General features: G+C 39.5%; 1 protein-coding gene across 1 annotated transcript in view; it reads left to right on the forward strand.

Annotated features, from left to right (window-relative positions):
- LOC104168986 (protein sidekick-1) overlaps positions 1-20,024 on the forward strand; it is a gene marked incomplete at both ends in the record, with an annotated part of 245,870 nt that overhangs the window by 200,496 nt on the left and 25,350 nt on the right. The window contains 6 exons of the mRNA XM_009709783.1: positions 510-631; positions 8,590-8,699; positions 11,096-11,246; positions 13,143-13,380; positions 19,233-19,348; positions 19,625-19,814. Of these exons, the coding sequence (XP_009708085.1) occupies positions 510-631; positions 8,590-8,699; positions 11,096-11,246; positions 13,143-13,380; positions 19,233-19,348; positions 19,625-19,814 (927 nt within the window). The remainder of the gene's footprint in view (positions 1-509; positions 632-8,589; positions 8,700-11,095; positions 11,247-13,142; positions 13,381-19,232; positions 19,349-19,624; positions 19,815-20,024) is intronic.

Raw genomic sequence — 20,024 nt, forward strand, 5'->3', positions numbered from 1 at the left:
ATCTATTATAGGTCAGTACAAGAATCACAAAATCTTCCCCATACACTACCCAAAAATTTGAGTCTTTTTCTGTTGTTAATATATTTAAGTTGTATGTGCTGTAAGAAGTAAGTTAAAATCATTGTAATTTGATTCTGGAGAAAGCGAAGTGCAGTGGAATTAGGTGACGCGGTGAGTGACTGGCAGATCTGGAGCTGGGAAGTACCTTCGCCGCAAGTCACCACGCTTTGTCGGTTGTCCAACTTCTCTAAAATAGTAGCTGTAATTCTGTAGATGGGCTCTTTCTTTTCTTTTTTGAACTGTAAAAATGTGGTGCATGCTCAGAGCAGCGGAAATAGTAATGCTGTATGTAATACACTGCCAAAAAGAAAAAAAATAACCCAGCTATTTGCTCTATTTTAATTGTTACGAAAGTATTTTGTATGCTGAAACACCGTATGTCAACCTGTGTTACTGGGCTCGAGACAAAGAGCATTTCCACCTCTTAATTACATTTTCTGTTTCTTCAGAACTTCCAGGTGCTCCATCCAACCTGGTGATTTCCAACATCAGCCCTCGCTCTGCCACGCTTCAGTTCCGGCCAGGGTATGATGGCAAAACTTCCATCTCCAAGTGGGTAGTCGAAGGCCAGGTATGTCCCTGACAAAAAGCTCTTAATGACATTTCTGAGCAGTTAGAAGGGATCTAAGTGTATATACGTGTGTATTTGTGAGAATGCTTATCCTTTAAATAATTTGCATGGATTTTTGTAAGGCAAAAATTTTGCTTATGTTCAGAAGAACACCAGATGAATCATAAGCAACACATACAGCAGAGCTTAAGTCCAACCATTTATTTAAAAAAGGATTTGAAACCTGTGTTTAGGTTCTGTTAGGTATATTTTCAGACCAGATGCAAACATGGAGTTATTATCTCATAGAGTCAGAAGTATAGGAAGAGTTGCACTGAATGGTAAAGATACCATTATTCATGAGTCTGAGTGTATTTTTCTATCTTGTAATGGAATATACTGAGGTCTTCTATCCAGGCCTCTAGATGTGAATAGGATGAATTCTCTTCTTCATCAGCTTTAAACAATATCCCTTTTTCTGCTGTCATTGTGCCTTGGAGGAGTTATATATTCCTCATTTGTTCTCCTGACAGATGAGCTTTGCTTCTTCCTTTCCACCCACGGATCTTTATAAATAATATAATCTGTTTTTAAGACCAAATGTTGGACTTCTTAAATCACCATCACCACTTAGACATGTTGATACAATCACTTCACTCGGTAATGAGATTGTCATGAACGAGTTGGTACATTTTGTACTGTTTGCATACACTTTATTGCATGTTATGGAATTAAACACTGAAATCCTATAATATGGTGGATTGGCACATTCTGAGAAGCATTTTTGTGGTGGAGCACCACATTGATGTTGCTAGGAATTGTTAATTCTGTGAGTTGCAGAATGCCAATGAAGTGAAATAAATTTGAATGCTTTAAAACTGCAATAATAATTACCATGAAGTTCATCTGCATCCTTGAAGAGCCCTGGGTACAAATAGTGGTTGAAGGGTTCTTGGTGTGCAGGGAGGTAAGGGGGGATTTTTCTTGTGCACAAACCCTTATCAACATCTCATGGTTGCTAGAAAAGTCAAGAGGTTAGCAGTTCTGATAGATCCTCGATCCAGGAATATTTGCTCCATTTGGGGAAGGAGCACAGCCAAAGTCTTTGCAGAGTCTGGGCAGTTCTTTTCACCACAGCTACCCTGCAAGTTTCTTCTGCCCCATACCTCACTGTTTACCTTTGGCACAACAAGAAATGTTGTTCCAAGTGGATTTAATTAAAAAATCTTGCTTATATGATTAACAAAATTCTTTTCAGGTATGCAGAGAAATTGGTGATTCCTTAAGGATATAGCAAATGCTATTTCCAGGATGACAGCCGCATATAATCCTTTGTATACAGCCCCTTTCTGCCAGCACTCCGCTCAAACTCCCTTTCTTTCTTAAAGTGCAATTTCACAGCACCTTTAACCAACCTAAACCAGAGCTGTCGTTGTCCTGCTCCCGCTCTCTCTCCTCATCCCCATCACTCTTACCAAGACTTTCTTACTCCCGCCTTCTCCCTGCACGGATTCTGGCGTGATCATACCCAGAGCTGCTCGGAGAGTTGATCCAGCCAAGAACAAATGAGTTTCAGACAGATCGACTTTCTGTGCAGGCTGAGTGTGTGACCAGAAGAGCACCATTGCCAGGGGAGGGGGTGAGAGCATGGCAGCGGGAGCAGAGACGAGGGCAGGAAATGGATCTAAGCTGCCTTCGACCTGCCCTCTGGACTTCACAGGTTTTCCTGCCTGCCTTTCAAAGACACACAAGCTCTCATACACGCTGCCAGTGACACCCCAGTGTTCACTTACTCCTTTCATGTAGTCTTGTTCTAAGCTGTGATATGTCTGTGCTGGGGTGCAGGCTACTCTTGCAACATCTGTATTTTAGCATGGACAACCATAATTGTTCCTTAGGACTATGTTAGATTGAAGGGCAGTGGTTATACCCAGCCTACAACAGTATTTTCTAAACAGAAGTATCGGGAGGATTTTTTCCTTCTGGATCTTTCATTCACTGGTTCATGTGCAGCTTTTAATAGCACTGTTCAGTGTTTCATGCCTTAGCATTAAATTAAAAGCCACTTAAGGTGTGATTTTGTATATTATGATTGTAAAACAGGTGGTATTACCAAGTGATAGGATCACTCTGATCTGTATGTTCTAGTGTACTTCGCAGTTAATCAGTTGAATTAGCAAATAAAGATTCTATCCAAGCAGGTACAGGGACTACATCTCCATGCAATCGCAGAGTTTTTGACCATTAGCCTTTCGGAAAGTTTGCAACAAGGTGCAGAGTAGCTGAGAACAGGTAGTAGCTTGCGAAAAAATACGTTGCAGTTTACTAATACCTTGTACAGCTTGATCTGTCCTGGAAGAAGGAGAATTAGGTTGACCTCCCACACAGATCTGTTCCCTCTGCACTGTACTTTTGCTGTCGGTGGGCTCATGACAAAGCTTGACCAACAAATACTTGGTACTGTTGTGCCCTTCATCTGTGTCCCCCTCTGTTTGTACAGCTGGGTGATAGCTTTGCATTGGACATCCCTCATATATTGTGTCTTCTTTTCCAACTCTGCTGAGAATATACCCTTTACTCTGAACGTCTTGAGTCCTTACAGACAAACTTCAGCTATTTTGTATTCATACACACAAACAACCTGCCACCAACATGTTTTTCTTCTTTGTTCCTTTGTGTGGCAGAAAGCTTCCTTGATGAGGGCAGGTCTAGAAAATGTTCCAAATACTCCATTTTGGCTAAGTGCCATTTTTGAAGTTTGATACTTCATGAGCAATTTCGATGAAAAACACAGCTGGGAATTCCAGTTGACGTGAGATTTTGTACATCTGGACTTGGCTTCTGCTTTTTGTGTTGGGATGTAAATTCACGGGAGCCACTGTGGAACTAAATCTCAATTATGTCAATGAACATGAGAGGAGAATCAGGTCTTTAAGATTTTAGTATTGGTAGATGCTGAAATATCAAGTGTTAAAAATCCCTTTTCTGTGTTTCTAGTGAAGCTACATTCTGTACTTCTGAAGGGATTTCTTAAAATCAGTTTTTTCCATCTTTGCATCTAGACTCAGAGAACTGAAGGAAACTGGATTTCCGAACAGAGAACTACAAAAATGTACCAATGCTGTTTAAAAAATATTTCTAACATTGTTTTTCCATTGTATACGGTATAATCTAAAGAGAAGAGGGTCTAATGTAATGTAAAGGTTCTGCTGACACTTGTTCAGAGGGACCAGCAGTAACTGTCTTGTGGCATTGATACTCACAGGTAACGTGTTCATCCCCAAAGAATTTCAGGAAATCCTTCCGATCATCCTGTACTCTCAGATGCAGTTAGAGTATATATTGTAGACGTCTTTTCTGGCAATTTGCAACCAAGAATGACTATGAATCCCTGCTGTTGTTCACGTGGTTTCATGCTTGCACTCTCTATCTGCTGTAATCCAGTTTCAGCTTATTTTTCTCATGCTGGATTTTTCCTGGGGTTTTGTCAGGAGAAGTATATAAATGACATCATCATGACTGTACCTTACTGGGTGCTCAGTCCACAGCATCAAGCTTTCGAGTGGCAGATTAGAAAAGCTGGGCTAACTTCTGCCAAGTTTGGTGTGTTTTTCTGGTGATTAATATTACTGTGCAGGCAGCAGAAGACCTGTGGAACAGCTGAAGGCCACTTATGAAGTGGTATTGCAAGTCATGGAGTATATGAGCTAATATAGAGAGTTTTTACTTAAAACCTTTCTGCTGTTTTTAGATAGGCTTTGTATAAATATCACGTTGAGCAGTGGCAGAGTTTCAGTGTAGCATAACCTTTAAAATATTATCACTGTATTCGCTTGTAAAGCTGTGAGTTGGGAAAGACGTTGTAACTTTAACCATAAATTTATCTGATTTTGTGGGTTAAGTCAGTGACCCAGATAGGATTCGTCCATTGTACGAGGTGATTCTCTTGGTGTCGTTTTTACTTTAGAGATGGTAAATGAAGTGTCTGAAACTCTGACAATTTTATGTCTTTGCCAATCTTTAAATCAAAAATGGCTGAATCGATTTAAGGATTTTGTAAGAAAAAAAATTGCACCCAGGTTGACATCCTGTGAACCGAATTTCTCCCAAAGTGATTTCAAATGTGTGAGTTATGGGCCTCTATAATAAAAACTCTGACATATCTTGAACTATAGTAGAATACAGGGTACCTCTGTAATGTACAGAAACATTGTGTTTTCCTTTCCTGCAGTTAGTACTTCATAACTGTTCAAAATTTTGGAAGCATTACTGTCTTATAAAAAAATGTCACAGCAAATTATTTTTTTCATTCCAAATTTTAATTATTTTTGGTTTCTTTTAAGTCAAAATTCTGCAAATTTCCTCATAAAGTGCATTCCATAAGAAACTGTTAAGTCACTTTATAACATATGTAACATTTTCCTTTTTAAAAGTGGAGAAACTAATGCATAGAGAAGTAAAGGGTTCTGACATCACTTCCAATATTGTTTTATACTGTCACATTTCTGTAATAATAAATGAATATGTCCTTTTATTGAACGTAATGCCTTGGGAACAGCTGAGAGATGGGAATGAATATGTGCGAACCTCTGATGGCTGATCATTATTGAGAATTATATGAAGTGTCTCGGTGGACAGAGGTGTTTTTATTGTGGCAGTCCTGAGGCCTCCTGGGGATTGTGGCCCTATTGTACAGGGAACTGTTAAGACACAGAGTGCATTTCTTAAGGAGTCTTTATGCCGAAGGTAACATAAAAGCAGTTGATGTTCTCATCTGCCTCTTAAAGGAATATTCATGTGTGCATCTGTCAACAAACATGATCCTTTTCTGAAGTTTGCACACACTGTTATCCAAAAAACCACTACAAGAAAGAAGCTTCTAAATTAACTTTATTTTATGCAGAGCAGCTCATAGTGGACTCTCTTGCCCCTCAAAGGATTCTCTTATCCTTACCACTGCTCATAGTTCTTTCTGCCCTGTGGGAATCCCTTTGTACTCTGATTCTTGAAACTGATACGTTTTCTCTGATCTAACATCAGAGTATTTCAGCAAAAATCGTTTCCTTTTACTTCAAGAGCCGTAAACTTGGAATCTACTATAGATCTTGTGAAAGTTAAAAATATAGAAGCCCATCACTGAAGGTTCTTTTCCAAGACTCATGTCTGAGATTATTGCTAAATAAGTGAAACTTGTTTTGAGTAACATTGACCTAGAATTGCTTGGCCACACAAGTCAGAGGTCATGCAGAAGTCCCCAGGCTGTTTGCCAAGCTACCCTACAGCCCTTCACCCTTCCATCCTCTTGCTTTGGAAAAACTCCCCGCACAAGCAGCACTGTCTTAAAATATACTGCTGATTTCAGTAGAAGACCTAACCCTTTGAGTTAGTTTCCCAAATGCCGGCACCAGATCCTGGGAGAATTACATGGTATTGTTTTAACTAAAGCAAGTTCCCAATATATTTTTCTTAAAATCTTTTGCAGAATCACAGAGCTACGCCTGTGGTTGAATTTTTTTTTGTTTTGCTGCCTCTCTGTCACTACCTTTTGGCAGAAAATGAGGCTAGTCCTCGTAGGCTGCACCTGTCATTCCTACCAGGGAGAGCATTCACAACCGGAAAGGTGTCTCCTGGGATGGTTTTCAAGGAGCTTGCCATAGTCCTGGGCACATAGAAGCTTTTGCTGCTTCTCAATCAGTAAAAGATCCCTAATATTTCCACCTTTGCAGCCAGCTGGTAAATGTCTAGCTGCAAAACAGGTGGGGGGTTTTGGACACCTCTCAAGCTTGAATCAATGTCAATTGTTCACAGCCCTGTGGGCCTCTGGGTCTGAACCATGCGGTCCTTAATGTGTATTAATGACCTGCCTGCTGCTGCATAACAACTGCAACCTGTGGTCTTTTCTTTTTTTTTTTTTTTTTTTCCCAAGAGCTATGCAAGAAATATTTCTAAAAGCTCTTATTGTTCTTAGAATACAAAAAGGTGACTAACTCACTACTGGAGATTATTTGCAGCCTCCGAAGCGCTGTGGATTGTTGCTATACAATTACTGCAGCACTTTGAGGTGATGCTGTTAAGAGCAAGGAGTTTTGCAAAAATAAGCATTTACTATAGACTTTCTACAGTATTAATCAAAAACTCTATTAATAAAAAGTGTTCTCTGTTTCCTTGACTGAAATCCAACCCTCTCTTCCTTTCTTTGTTCACGTAGGGTTATTTTTAAAAATTCTCTTTATCACCTCTTTGTTCTCTGGGTTCAGTTTAGGGCCGTTCTGTTTTACCATGCAGGCCTGTCTCAGCTTGCTTCCTTTAAGTTTCTGCATCCATGGACTTTACTAAAATTTATGGAGCTCAGTTGGCACTGGGAGTTTTAAAAGGCCCATAATCTTCACTGACATCTATTTTACATGTTGTTTGGCATGTGGTGGTGTCCTTGATAACCAGCAAGACTGAAAGGCCCATCAAGACCTGTACAACTACATCCCTCCATGGAAGCAGGCTTCTGCTGGGAAGATCACAGAGGCTTCTTTTCGCAGTGCAATGCCGAACTTACTACTTTGGCCTAATTTTCCTTGTGTCATTTCTTCATGCACAAACATAAATATGCAGCACACCAAGTCCTGGGTGAGCGAAGAACTAAAACATCTATAAATAAATCAAGCTGCTTCTCCTGAAAGGGGGAGGAAGAGTGAATGAAACTTAATTTTCTATTTGAAGTACTTGGGGTATGCTAGATACTTCGGGCTACATTGCCTATCGAGTGCTTTGACAGTGTCTATGGCTGTAACTAGTATACAGAACTCGTAAGGGATCTGTTTAAAAAAGATTAAAGGAAGTAGTTCTTTCCACAGTGGGTTGTGAGCTTCTGGAATTTGTTGCCACAGCAGCAGTCTGTGGGAGTAGATAGTGTCAGTAGGTGAAAAAAGGATTGGGCATCTTCATGGATATTAAGTCTGTAAATAGGCTCCAAAGGGAATAGCTGCCTTGTGTACCCTCTAATATCCTTCAGCTTGTGATTGTGGATACCAGGGTAGGGTGAGGGAGTTGGACTGCAGGTACTGCCCTTTGTGGTAGGGTTTAAACACCAGAGTAAATCTGCACAGTGCTAGGGAATTATATCAGGGAGTCTTGTCTAAGATCCCCTGTGTTTCAGCACTTGGGAATCTCCAAAGTGAAGCCCAGCCATCTACCACCTCTCTTCCATCTCCTTCTCCATACTCCTACTGTGGTTTTACGCACACAACCCTGCCTACTGATGCTGCCATCTTCCAGGGTCCCAGGTTAGACTATGGCCTTTCTATCATGCCCTGTTGACTTCCTTTTAAGTCCTGATTCATCTTCATTTTATCTTCAGAAAGCTGTATGGAAAATAACGCTCTCAAGTCTCATCACCATTTTGTCCCTTCTAACACTGCCATAGCCGAGGGACTATGTTGGGCAACATGTTGTGATTAATTAATACAAAGGATTCACATGGAAAAGTCTGAGCTAAGTGCAGACTAACAGATGAGGTTAAAACACTTTTGTTCTTTGACTTTGTTCTTCTTTCTCTGTCTTCATTTCTGTGGCATTTTGCCTCCATTGAGACTTACTTAGTATGCATCAGTTCCTGCGAGTTATTATCAAGGCTATTTTTCATTTTGTTATATTACTACTTGATACTTTTGTATTGTGGCAGTGAGATTGAACAGGGTATTAGCACTCTCATGGTGTTTTTCTGGAATAGATCTTATCAGAGGATCCCAATGAAGTCCCAACAGGTACAAGGAAACTTGGCTGTGTTGTCGCTTTGCAAGTAACTAGTGTCTTGTCATATAAAAATTAGTATTAACTGGATAATATGTATTTAAAAGCATTTATCCTTCCACTGCTATGATGATACACATTGCAAAAGAGGTTATATATATAATCATTATTTTATATATATATATACACACACATATAGTCTGCTTTGTATTCCTTCTTACCTTTACCATGTACAGGTTGGTGTACTGGGTGATGAAGAAGAATGGGTGAGTCTTCACGAGGTGGAGAATGAACCTGATGCTCAGATGCTGGAGGTACCGAACCTTACTCCTTACACTCATTACAGGTAAGAACAGCAGGTAATTAGCTGCAGCATGAAAAAAATTAGTAAATAGGAGCATGGAACAGCTTTCCTAATCAGAAACAGCTGGCTGTGTTTTATAATCTGAACAAAAGGGAAAAGGTTTGCAGTTTTCATAGTTTATACTTAAAATTACTCATCTGATATTGCTAATTGTAATTTACATACAATACAGGTCATAAATTAAAAAGGAAATCCGAGCGCACAGTGAAATGCTTTTATAAGTAACTGATAGCCTGTGACTTCCCTCATCTAAAGGGTGCAGCAGTGTAACATCAATCAGTGACAAATCAATTGTAGTTAAAATGGTACCACCTTGTAATTACATATTTACATCAGTTTAAACATCATTTTATAGATTTAGCTTAATTTGGTAACATCAGTTAGATGAAACCTTTGTTTATAAGAATTTACCAAGTTAAGCTTAATAGGTATATGCAATGCTTAAACTGATTGAAGTGAATCTACATTATGGGTACACCCCAGTTAAACGAGATTGATTTTTGAATCAATTCAAGTCATGCATTACTTTAGTATAGACAAGATTTGAGAATTTGAGGTACTCAGTCCTAATGAAAAATACTTTCATGAAATAGCTTGCTAATGTAAAGGCTGGTTGCAAGGAGATATAGTGGCAAGTGTTAAATCAGCTTACTAGAAACTTGTCCATTTTGTGCTGGCTGAAGGGCCTATTAGCTAGCTCATGTGCTGTTGTGAGCTAGTAGTAGGTGCAACCAAGTAAAGCTCATATAATTTACAACTAATTCAGTGCTGGTACGCTGATTTTTCTTCCCTTAGAAGCTGAGGAACATATTGAATTTCTCGTGAACGCTCTACTGTAGTGTTTTACACCTCATCCTCAAGAGCTAAACATTTTACTAGAAGCTCTTTGAAAATTTTTGAACTTGAGCAGAGATTTCTGGTGCAGAGGTTTAGGAAAATCATCTTCAGGTTGAGAAGATTTTGCTCTCATCATAAAGGTGAATCCTTAAAACTGAAAAGGCAGAGGCAAATAATAAAATGCAGATCATACCAGAGTTCAACGTTCAGTGTTCATGCAAAATAAGAAAGACTTGCGCACCTAGCAGGTGTATGGAGAAAGGTCTTTGGGATAAAAAATAATGACGAAGTATACGAGGACTTTGGGATGGTTGGGGTTTTTTCTATTGTTAAACTTTTTGGTTTATTATATTGCTACATGTCATTTCTTTCTTGTATCCATTGAATTCTGAGATCTTTCACACTTAAAGTTCTCCTCTGATTTTTTTTTTTCAACATAAAGCAGCTCCTTGAGTTTTGCCCGGTTTTTTTCTCTTGTGCTTGCACAGATATGTGTTTTTTTTCATTTTGTTTCAGTGTAGAGCAATTTTATATAATTTTTTGAAATCTAGAAAGTTGTTGCCAAATGGATTTGTTGTCCTCTGGTCAGCTTTAGTCATTGCTCACTGAGGAAACACACCATAAGAGCTAATTATCAGACCACATCTTTACCGGCCAGTTTCTTTTCTATGTTTTATGCCAATGTTTGAGAATGAAATCAAGGACAGTATTTGTTTAATGTGTTTCCTTTAATGCATTTTCTAGGGAGATCAGAGCAGATAAATAAACACTGCTATGTTGACTAGCTTGCCCTTTTCCCAAGCTCAGTCACTAGGTCCAAAAACTAAGTGTTTAGTATGAACAGGTCATGTATTTATGTGCAAGTGCTGGATACCTCTAACTGCTTGTGATGGGTGAGAGTATCTGAAATGTACAGCAAATCTTACTTACTTTGTAATTCCTGAAAAAAAAATTTCTCTGGATCTTTTGTGACCTAATAGGGATTTCTATTGTAGAAGAGATGGTTTCAAGCAGACAGGGTATTTTTTAAAGATGCATATCCATATTAAATAACTTAATCTTTTTTGTGTAGGAAGGCTGAAAATGCAGCACAGGGGTAAATCAGCTTCTTTCAACCAGTAATTGAGGGGAAATGTTATCACTAATATATTTTTTATATTAACAGGGAATGAGACTATCCGAAGTTTGATATTTTAATACCTTTCTGACTGTATTGTACAAGCATCGCAAGAGAAAATCACTTACTGCTAGCATAAGCTCATCAAGCTTGGTATAATTAACATAAATTTCTCACACAAATACCTAAGTTTCTAATAGACCCTAAACTAATCTCATTTTCATTTTTTTAATACCTGAGAGGATCTGAAAGCAGTTACCATAAAGCATTCAGCAGTGAGTACAAAGGGGACCCACAGGCAACGACCTTTGTGGAACATTTAGAAAGACCTAATTGGTATTTTTCCATCTTTTTCCCGTTGAGGAAAGAGAGGTACCATTCACTGAGCTGTTACAACCTGCAGCGCATCTTTCCTCCGCTCCAGGTTCCGGATGCGGCAGGTAAACGTGGTGGGCCCCAGCCCACTCAGCCAGCCCTCCCGTGTCATCCAGACGTTGCAGGCTCCGCCAGATGTTGCCCCCGGGAGCGTCACCGTGCGGACAGCCAGCGAGACCAGCCTGTGGCATGGTGAGCTGGCAAGGAGTGGGGAGCGGAGGGGAGCCGGGTACTGGTTCTTGGGATGTGGCTGCTTCCCCAGGGGGTCAGGCCAGAACTCCAGAGTGCCTTTTCCTTGCATTCAGCATAAGGAATAAGAGCAAAATTATTTCCTTTTTCAGAATAGTCGGAAATCTGAGACTTACCTTAAGTGCCTTATTAATCACGTAAATTGCCTTCTGCCACTTCATCAGGGGAATATATGCCTGTGTGTAAAACCTTGGCTTTTGAGACTCTCTAGTACTACAGTCTGGGTCAACATGTGGAACAGGAATATAATACTTGAGCCAATTTGCAGTTTCCTAGGGCTCAGTTGTTCGTGTTGTACAAAATAGTCCCCCAAAAGTGCGCACCAGCCATTGGCGATCATCCTATGGGCACTGACCAGCTGTGGTTCAAAGGCAGCAAAGTTTGCATGTTACACTCCTGTAGAAAGGTTATATTTATGTGAAAGGGTGTGGAGTTATGTGATAAAACATAGAAAGAAATGATTAATTGCAAAGATGCAGTGATTGATGTCATCGTTGTGCCCCTTTGACTGTCTCGGTTACCTGCGGAGTTGCCACGTTGGGATTTACTTGGCAATTAACCTGCTCCAGAATGGTTTTTCTTCTCCCCTGTTAGGCAGAATTTTCCACTGGGGTTACTGTGGTGTGAAGTTGATGAAGCACAGGTTTCCTTTTGCCCAAATGTTAGCTTTTCTATGCATAAACTCATTACGGCTGGAAGTCCAAATCAGGCTAGGAACAAGAGAGTTTTTCTCCCTTCAGAAAGGAATAATTCCAGTTTTTCAATGGGACACCGCACTTAATTCTGAACCTTGAAAAGCCAAAACATCAAACTCGAAGGTATCACCTCACTATCCATAGAAAAGCCATTGCAGTTAATTTGGTAGGACCCATATAACTCACTCCTGGCTTTATTGTTTGAATAACATGCCCGTGTTGTTAAACCTTTGGTACTATATCCAGACCTACATATCTTCCATCAAAATTAACTCAAGGTTGTTTTAAGAGACTTAAAAACATTTTTAAGATTGTGTTTCCTTGCTGTGCTGGAGGCCTGTTTTTCATGAGTCAAACTGTGCAGGGTTCAGGAGGAGCAACAGCCATAGCTAAAAATGACCTGATATACCTTTTTCATACTTAATAACATCAGTATTTGAAAGTGTTTAGTCTCTTTTTTTTCAAGACCTGCAGGTGAATCTGTATCCCCCTGGGAGCTGGGAATTCCTTCTTTCCTACAGAATAAGGGTCGCATTTCTAGGCCTGCCTGCCTGCGGGATGCTGTCTTCTAAGTTGGGAAATGTTAATGTGTATCAAACTTTCCCAGTGATTCAGAACCGAGTCTCAGCCATCCGTGCCATCATCTAGTTAGTTTTGCAGGGAAAAAAAACTCTAAACTTGATGAAGTAGGCTAATTATTTCATATTTTAATCTCTGAAATTGCTTGGGGAGTTAGAATACTAGGATAAATCTCTGCTGATAAATGAGTAGGCAGAGAGTCGGTGAAAAAAGTAAAAAATGTACGATAAATGACTTTGTCACATGCTTCAGCAATTTATCATTCATTTCCATAATTAATCACAAAGCTCTGAAATACATTGTATTCATATCATCTCTGGTGATACACCCACAGCAAATGCCATAGTTCTGTGAGCCTATCTATTTGGTTCAAAATTAAGGTAAAAATTAAAAGAAAATTTCAAGCAACACAGAAATTTAGAGATTGTGAAAACTAAATAAATCAGAAAATCAACCTCTTGATCTTTTTGGCCTTCCTATGGCCTCACAGGAGTTCAGACAGCCTTGGTATATAGTTTGGAAAGACCTGGCAGTGTATTCTGTATAGGAATATTGTGCTTTGTCATTTACCAGCCCCTCCCCGACACACAGTATAACGGCAATCCAGAATCAGTTGGGTACCGGATAAAGTTCTGGCGCGTGGATCTGCAGTCTCCCACCCTGGTGAAGGTTATTAATGACCGATTGGAAAGAGAGTACACAATTGAAGATCTGGAGGAGTGGACAGAGTATGAACTGCAGATCCAGGCTTTCAATGCCATCGGGGCAGGACCATGGAGCGAAGTAGTGAGAGGTCGTACACGGGAGTCTGGTAAGTCAAAGCACCTTGTCTGTTGTGAAGGACACATCTGAGAACTTCAGCATTCTCTGGCCTTTTTGTTGTTGTTTTGGTGTTGGGTTTTGGTTTGTTTTTGTTTTTTTTTTCTTTGCTTGTTGATCCATTAAATCAAAAATGAAAGAAAAAAACCCAGTCTCTGATGCACTGAAGGCAAAAAGACATGCAGACATTTGAGGGAGTTATTTATTTATTTTATTCCTACTCTGCTTTCATGCATAAACCTGCAGGTTATTTCTTTAAAGCAAACAAAACAACCTCTCCTCATTCCTGCCCTCGTTTGGCAGCAGTACGGACAACACAATGAGAAGCTTGCGTACAGCCTTCTCTGGCTGAGCAGGTCTCTCATGCTTCCTCTCCCTCCCCAGTACCCCATTGCTCCTCATTTGCCCCTTTCCCTGTCTGCCCTTAGGCTCGGGCAGATTTTCTCACAGTTGTGGTTATCTGAAGTTTAATTTCAAGCACCAAATATTTCTAAAAGGGCACAAGTTATTTTAGAGAGCTGATTACCCATATAGAAATATAATAATTATCTGAGCTTTTGATGACACATTTTCAAAACTGCCTTCTAAAATTGTGTGTACAAGGGTATATAGACATAACCTGTGTATAGACCTAGAGCCCAAGCACTCTATTGTCTAGCTGAATTGTCCATACTAGCATAGAGACTTCAAATATCAGAAGCTAACTCTCAGTCTCAGGCAACGGTAAATTATTGTTACCTTAGTAGCAACAGTAAAGACAGATCTTGAAAAGCTGCTCTCTAGCTATTAACTTCCCTAAAACCTGTTTCCAAACCTACCCTACATGCACCTGATAAATTAAAATCCATATTGCAAGTGAATAACAAAATGGACGACATATAAGGTTTAAAAGTTTAATAATAAAAGCTCGTTGTGACCTGTATTTATGCAAGGTTCAACACTGATATTTTTTCTTAATATTTTTTCCTGCTTTTCTTCATTAAAAATGTTTTGGAATTTCATCCTATGCATACCCTACACTTACAGCCACACATATGCGTGTCTGTGCACTCTGCACCACACAGCGTTACTTGGTGGGAAGCGTGAAAACGCTGTACGTGGCCTGATTTGGTCTGTTGGTTCAGATAACTGTCCTTTGAACTAGCCGAGGAGAAGGCTAAGCAAAGTCATCCCCCTCTGTTAAAGTGTTGCTTTTTGGGAAGTAATAATTGGAAAGCTATTGCCAGAGGTATTTTAAACAAGACGTACTTGTGCTGGAGTTAGAGATAGCATGACCCAGACAAAATAGTTTTGAAGTGTTCTGTATCATAATAAAAAGATACCGCATTCTCCACTTTCTCCTTTCCGCTGCTCTTCAAACGCTTCTTTTGAAATGTAGTAAATACTAAGATTAAGTGATTTCATAAAACCTTAGGATTATAGTGCTCTTGCTCAGCATCTAAAGATCAGAGGTTACGTGTGTATTTGGCATTTTCTCTTGCAGTATTAAAAGCAGGTTGACTTGAAACTGATTGTAAGAAGCATACAGAAACCAGGATCAAAATAACACAAAGCTGTGATCTAGGCCGTAAGGACTCGTTTGGTTTTTTCCGTGTGTTTTCTTTGATACTAACATCTGATTTCTTGAATAGAGCAAGTCGGAACTCAGACTTTTGGCTGTATCTTCTTAGATTTAGAAAATACAAGAAGTGCTGGCATAGCAGTGAGCTGCGTGAGAGAACTTCAGGGAATCTGCAGTTAACCTCTGTGCTCAATCAAATGGGGTTAAAATGCAAATAAAAGAGATCTAAACCCAGAGAGAAAGGTCAAAGCATTTTTAGGTCTGTCTTCTGAACTATAAGAAAAACTCTATTTGTCACTTATGTTCTCAAAGTACTTTTAAAAGCAGGTGTCCTAAATATTTCTTTTTCCATTTAGTAGATACAGAGTCTTAGGGAAGTTGGTTTTGCCTGGTGCCACAGGTTGTAAACATCCCTCGCAGCTGGTCAGAGGTGCCTTGGCCAGGATCACGTGGTGGTTCATTGGCAGGACTCGCGGTTCAGTGTTTAACACCATCCAAGGAGCCTAAGAAGTTAGAGCCTGGGCACTAAATCAGCTCGTGGTATCTAATGACAGTGCAGCTCCTGGAGTCCAATATCTTTATTGAAAATAAAGCTGTACTTGAGCACTTCTGTTTATTCTAGGATGTGTGATCATATCACTAATAGCTGAGCACACATGCTAAAAATAAAGCAGCATGCCATTACAGGTACTCTCCAGTTTCTGAAGCTCTTGAATATAAAACATATTGAAACCAAAGGAACTATGACAGAATAAATAATACTGTAGGTTTTGGTAACCCAGGCTTGAAAAACAGTTGGGAAACCCTAAAATGAAAATCTGGGATAGGGTTGCAAGCAGCTGAAGATAGAGGGAAACGAATTAGGATTTTTAAACAGGACAGGTTTTATCAATCCAAAATGTTTTTATAATGTTAGAAATTAAATAACTCATCAGATTTTACGGTGTAAAATAACTGCAGAGTAACAAGCTCGATTGCCACTTAATAGATTGATAATGATGGTAGGCACAATATAGAGAAAGCAAGAAAATGCTCTAAAGTATTAGAATAACCTTGACAGGGCTGCCTCCTCTTAGATAGAAACCCTCTTATTTTCAAACAGTTCATCTCAAATACACCTAACTCAGTGTCTTAATATTTTGGGGACTCCTAATATTCAGCTACGTGAATGTTCATACTTGTCTTACAAAATCAGCTACTATAAAAGCGTGGTCACATATCTATGGCAAGGATCAATCTCTTGATGTTTCAGAGGCTGACCTTCATGAAGCAGTTACTGTGGTGTGATAAAGCATCGCTTGATAATTCAAATGTGGTCCAATGTCACTGCGGGGATTTGTCAGTTTATACAAGCTAAGAATTTGGCCTGCGGTATCTAATTTTATAGGCAAAATGGTTGTGTACTGCAGCTATGTTACTTTTGCCACAAACCTTGCTCTAAATTTGCACTTCTTAATTGACGTCAGATGTACAATATGCCACTTTAATTTTCACTTTCAAAAAACAGTGATGGATGTTCAGCTAAAATGAACTGCCAAAGTGGAGAGAACCACTGCATCGCACTATCTAGATTTCTTAGAAAGCCAGAATACAGGCTAGCTTATTAAAAGCTGCTTTTGGTCCAGTTAGAGACATAAACCAGCATCGTTTGCTATATATCCAATGTGGCTGTCTCAGATGTAGAAAGAGGATGCATGACCTTAAAAACTCGAGTTCTTACTGAAGTTCCAGTGCAAAGTGCCAGTAACTCTATAATTTCCTACGTTTGATCTTCTAAAGTACATTGTGCAGCTGGCAGTTTGCTGGATGAGCTCATCATTTAGTTTCAGTATTTCCGGTTCATTTTGTTAAAGCTCTGAGATTTTTTTTGGACACTGTTGCTTGGCTTCTGTACTGTTCTTGCAGGTTACTAATGAGAACTCCGCTTTGGAGCTTATAACAAAGTCTTTAGTGCAACAGTTAAGGAAACCAGCATTAGAGAAGGGAGCTCGCAGAGAAAAGAGCCAACTCAAGCCACTAATTAGTCTTAGCAAACTATGATTCCTTTGAATCATGATATCCTGAGAGAGGAGAGGTGTCGGAGAAATGAAGGTTATGTTTCAATTCATTCTTAAAAGGTCGATCAAAGTCTGTTACTTGATAAAAGACTGGCAACAATAAGATCCATAATATTACTTGCAGGTCCTGAATTCATACATCCATATTAGAATAAAATTCTCAACACTAATACGAGAACTAGAGAATTAAAGCACACTCAATGAACGCAAGTATTTTTGCCATCTAGGCATTGGACTTAGATGCCTTTCCAGCTAGAGGGGACATTTAGCTGCTCTGGCTGTCACTGGGAATTAAGAGGAGTCTGGGCTAATAAATCTTCAGACAGACCATTCTGTCCTTTGTTAGCTTTCGAGTCCCCCCGCCAGCAGCGCGATCGTACACACACCTCAAAGCAAGCATGCACTCAGGGCCAGCCCGGGCACAGCCTCCACCTTTTGTGAATTCGGGAAATCTCATGGCTGCTGATCAAAGAGGAAAAGAAATATTTGTAAAATAAAGAAATTTTTTCTCTCTTGAAAGGCTTCAAACCAGATAAAATAAAAATAAATGTGGCTGGAAAGGGCTTCTTTCCTCTACGCATCCCGGCTTCCTGCGACCCACCTCCACCCTTTCTCTCTCCAGAAGTGATTCATGTGGGAGTAGCTCTTTGTGAAGATCTACAGATAAAGTTAAGGCAGCTATCCAAAGACATTCATGGCTCCTGGCAATCTATTTTCCTTTGACATAATTATATCCTTGTGGGGGATAAATCTAGGCGAAGATTTAAAAAAAAAAAAAAAAAAGGCACTTCAGCGTTGGAGGGAAAAAAAATTGGATTTTAGTCTGCAGCAGTATTGTGTGATGGTGCTCTGTTTCTCATGTCCCAAATAATTGGTAACAGGGAAATTGTTTCAGAAATTACTCTCTCTGCGGTTAACCTTGAGTGCACAAGGGTGGGGGGTGGTACTTTTTTTTTTTTTCCAATTTATATTAATTCTGGTGTCATACTCATTATCTCGTTCATGTTGCTAGGAGCTTCGGGAGCTTGCCTTCAAAACAGCAGATCTGTTCTTTCATTCGGACAGCCAGGAAAGCATTTCTTTTGGCAGAGATTTGTGCTCCTTTTTGTGATATATTCAGAACCTAACCAAGCCTTACTGTCCATAAGTGCTTGTGTAACATAACTTGCCGAATGTTCCCTTGAGGTCTGACAGGTGTATCATGCTTTAGAAAAGATTGTACCCTTCAGGTGTTGGAAATGCCACGGGAAAAAAAATGCAAAAGGGCAGCATAAAATGTGAACTCTTAAAAATAGCCTCAAATTCTGCTTGCATAACATGGCATGCTATTAAGCTTACCTACAAAAGCTTGCAGTTGTGTGGTTGTTCTGCAGTGGTTGGACTTTTAATGGCATGAGAAAATGCAAGTTTGCTCCTCTCTCGAGTCAGAGAAAATTACAGTGTTCCTGTGCCATCAGTTCTAATGATGTTTCTAGTTTCGTAAAAGCCAATTTTGCAACATAAATGAAATAGGCATATCTTTCATTTACACTGTATTGGTCCCTGAAAAGACACCTTGTGTTAATGTATCCGTCTATAATTGATGTATTGCAAATGTTGAGTACTATCACATAATCAAAAGGCTTAGAGGTTAAGGAACTTCTCGCTGAACTGGGAGTGCAATCCAGTGGTTGAAATTATTGCTAACTCTGGACAAGATGCTATAATTTCCTTTCAGATAATATAGGAAGCCAGGGTGGCGTAAAACTTCTTGTTAGAACAGATCGTACCATAAGATAAACTCCCATTCATAAAGATTTCTAGCTTATGGCATAGGGAAATAAAACGTGTGGGGAAGAAATACTAGGAGACAGACTTCTGTAGAAGCCCAGCAATTTAAACTTGATTCTAATTACTGCAAATATACAGAACTTGAAATTTATTCATATCTGTCTGTATTTACTGTCTATCTGTAGACACTGATTAGTATTAAATGGGTAACTCTTTACAAACACTGTGATTTCTGAGATGAACTGGCAAGAAATTGTGAAGCAGGTTGAAATATAAAGAAGACGTAGAATGAATACAGGAGAAGAAGGGATTGTCTAGAACCTATTCCAGTCCTTTTGGATTTGAATAGTCTTCTATGGGATCCTGGAACAATCCCAAGCAGATAGGAAGATGGAGCAAAATGATCTGGTTTGTCTTACCTACTTCTGCTTTTTTGGTAATGCCGTGTGATTCCAGTTCCCTCTGCTCCTCCTGAGAATGTCTCTGCTGAAGCCGTGAGTTCAACCCAGATCCTTCTGACATGGACCGCAGTCCCCGAGTCCGAGCAGAATGGTCTCATCCTGGGTTACAAGGTATGCAACTGGAAATTCATGCTTATTTAATTTTTCATGCATTACCTGGAAATGTTTTTGCATTTGTTATCTATTATTCACCTGCTGGATATTTATATTATTCGTAAGTCAGCTAGAGAAGATATAGGAAGTGTGCTGCTTTTGAAAGGGGTGTTTGATGAATATAATCTCATTTTATATTTTGTGAAAAGGAGGAATCTAAAATGCATACCCCTCTTTTCAGTCCTCATGTAACAATCTTTTTCTTTCTGTATTTTGTGTACATTAATTCTGCAGATACTTTTCAAAGCAAAACATTTAGACTCCGAACCAAAGAGCCAAATAGTAAGAGGTAACCACACTCAGTCTTTCCTGCTATCTGGCTTGCGGAAATACACGCTCTATGAGATCCAGGTATTGGCATTCACTCGTATCGGAGATGGAGTCCCCAGCTCTCCTGCAGCTATAGAAAGAACCAAGGATGATGGTAAGCTTGAAGGTTACATTTAACACTGCTTTCTTTTAGCGATGCAAATGTAGATGACAGCCCAAACTAAGGCTATTTGGATATTTTTTTTTCCCAACTTTGAACCAAAAGAACTCAGTCCCTATCTAGTATAACTCAGCACTATTCCATTGGTCATGGGCTGAGGATTTTGCAAAAACACAGAAAACCAGAGTCCTCCATTTCCTCTTT

The sequence above is a fragment of the Cariama cristata genome, unplaced genomic scaffold (assembly GCF_000690535.1).
Source record: "Cariama cristata isolate BGI_N322 unplaced genomic scaffold, ASM69053v1 scaffold1961, whole genome shotgun sequence".
In the NCBI taxonomy this organism is placed as follows: Eukaryota; Metazoa; Chordata; class Aves; order Cariamiformes; family Cariamidae; genus Cariama; species Cariama cristata.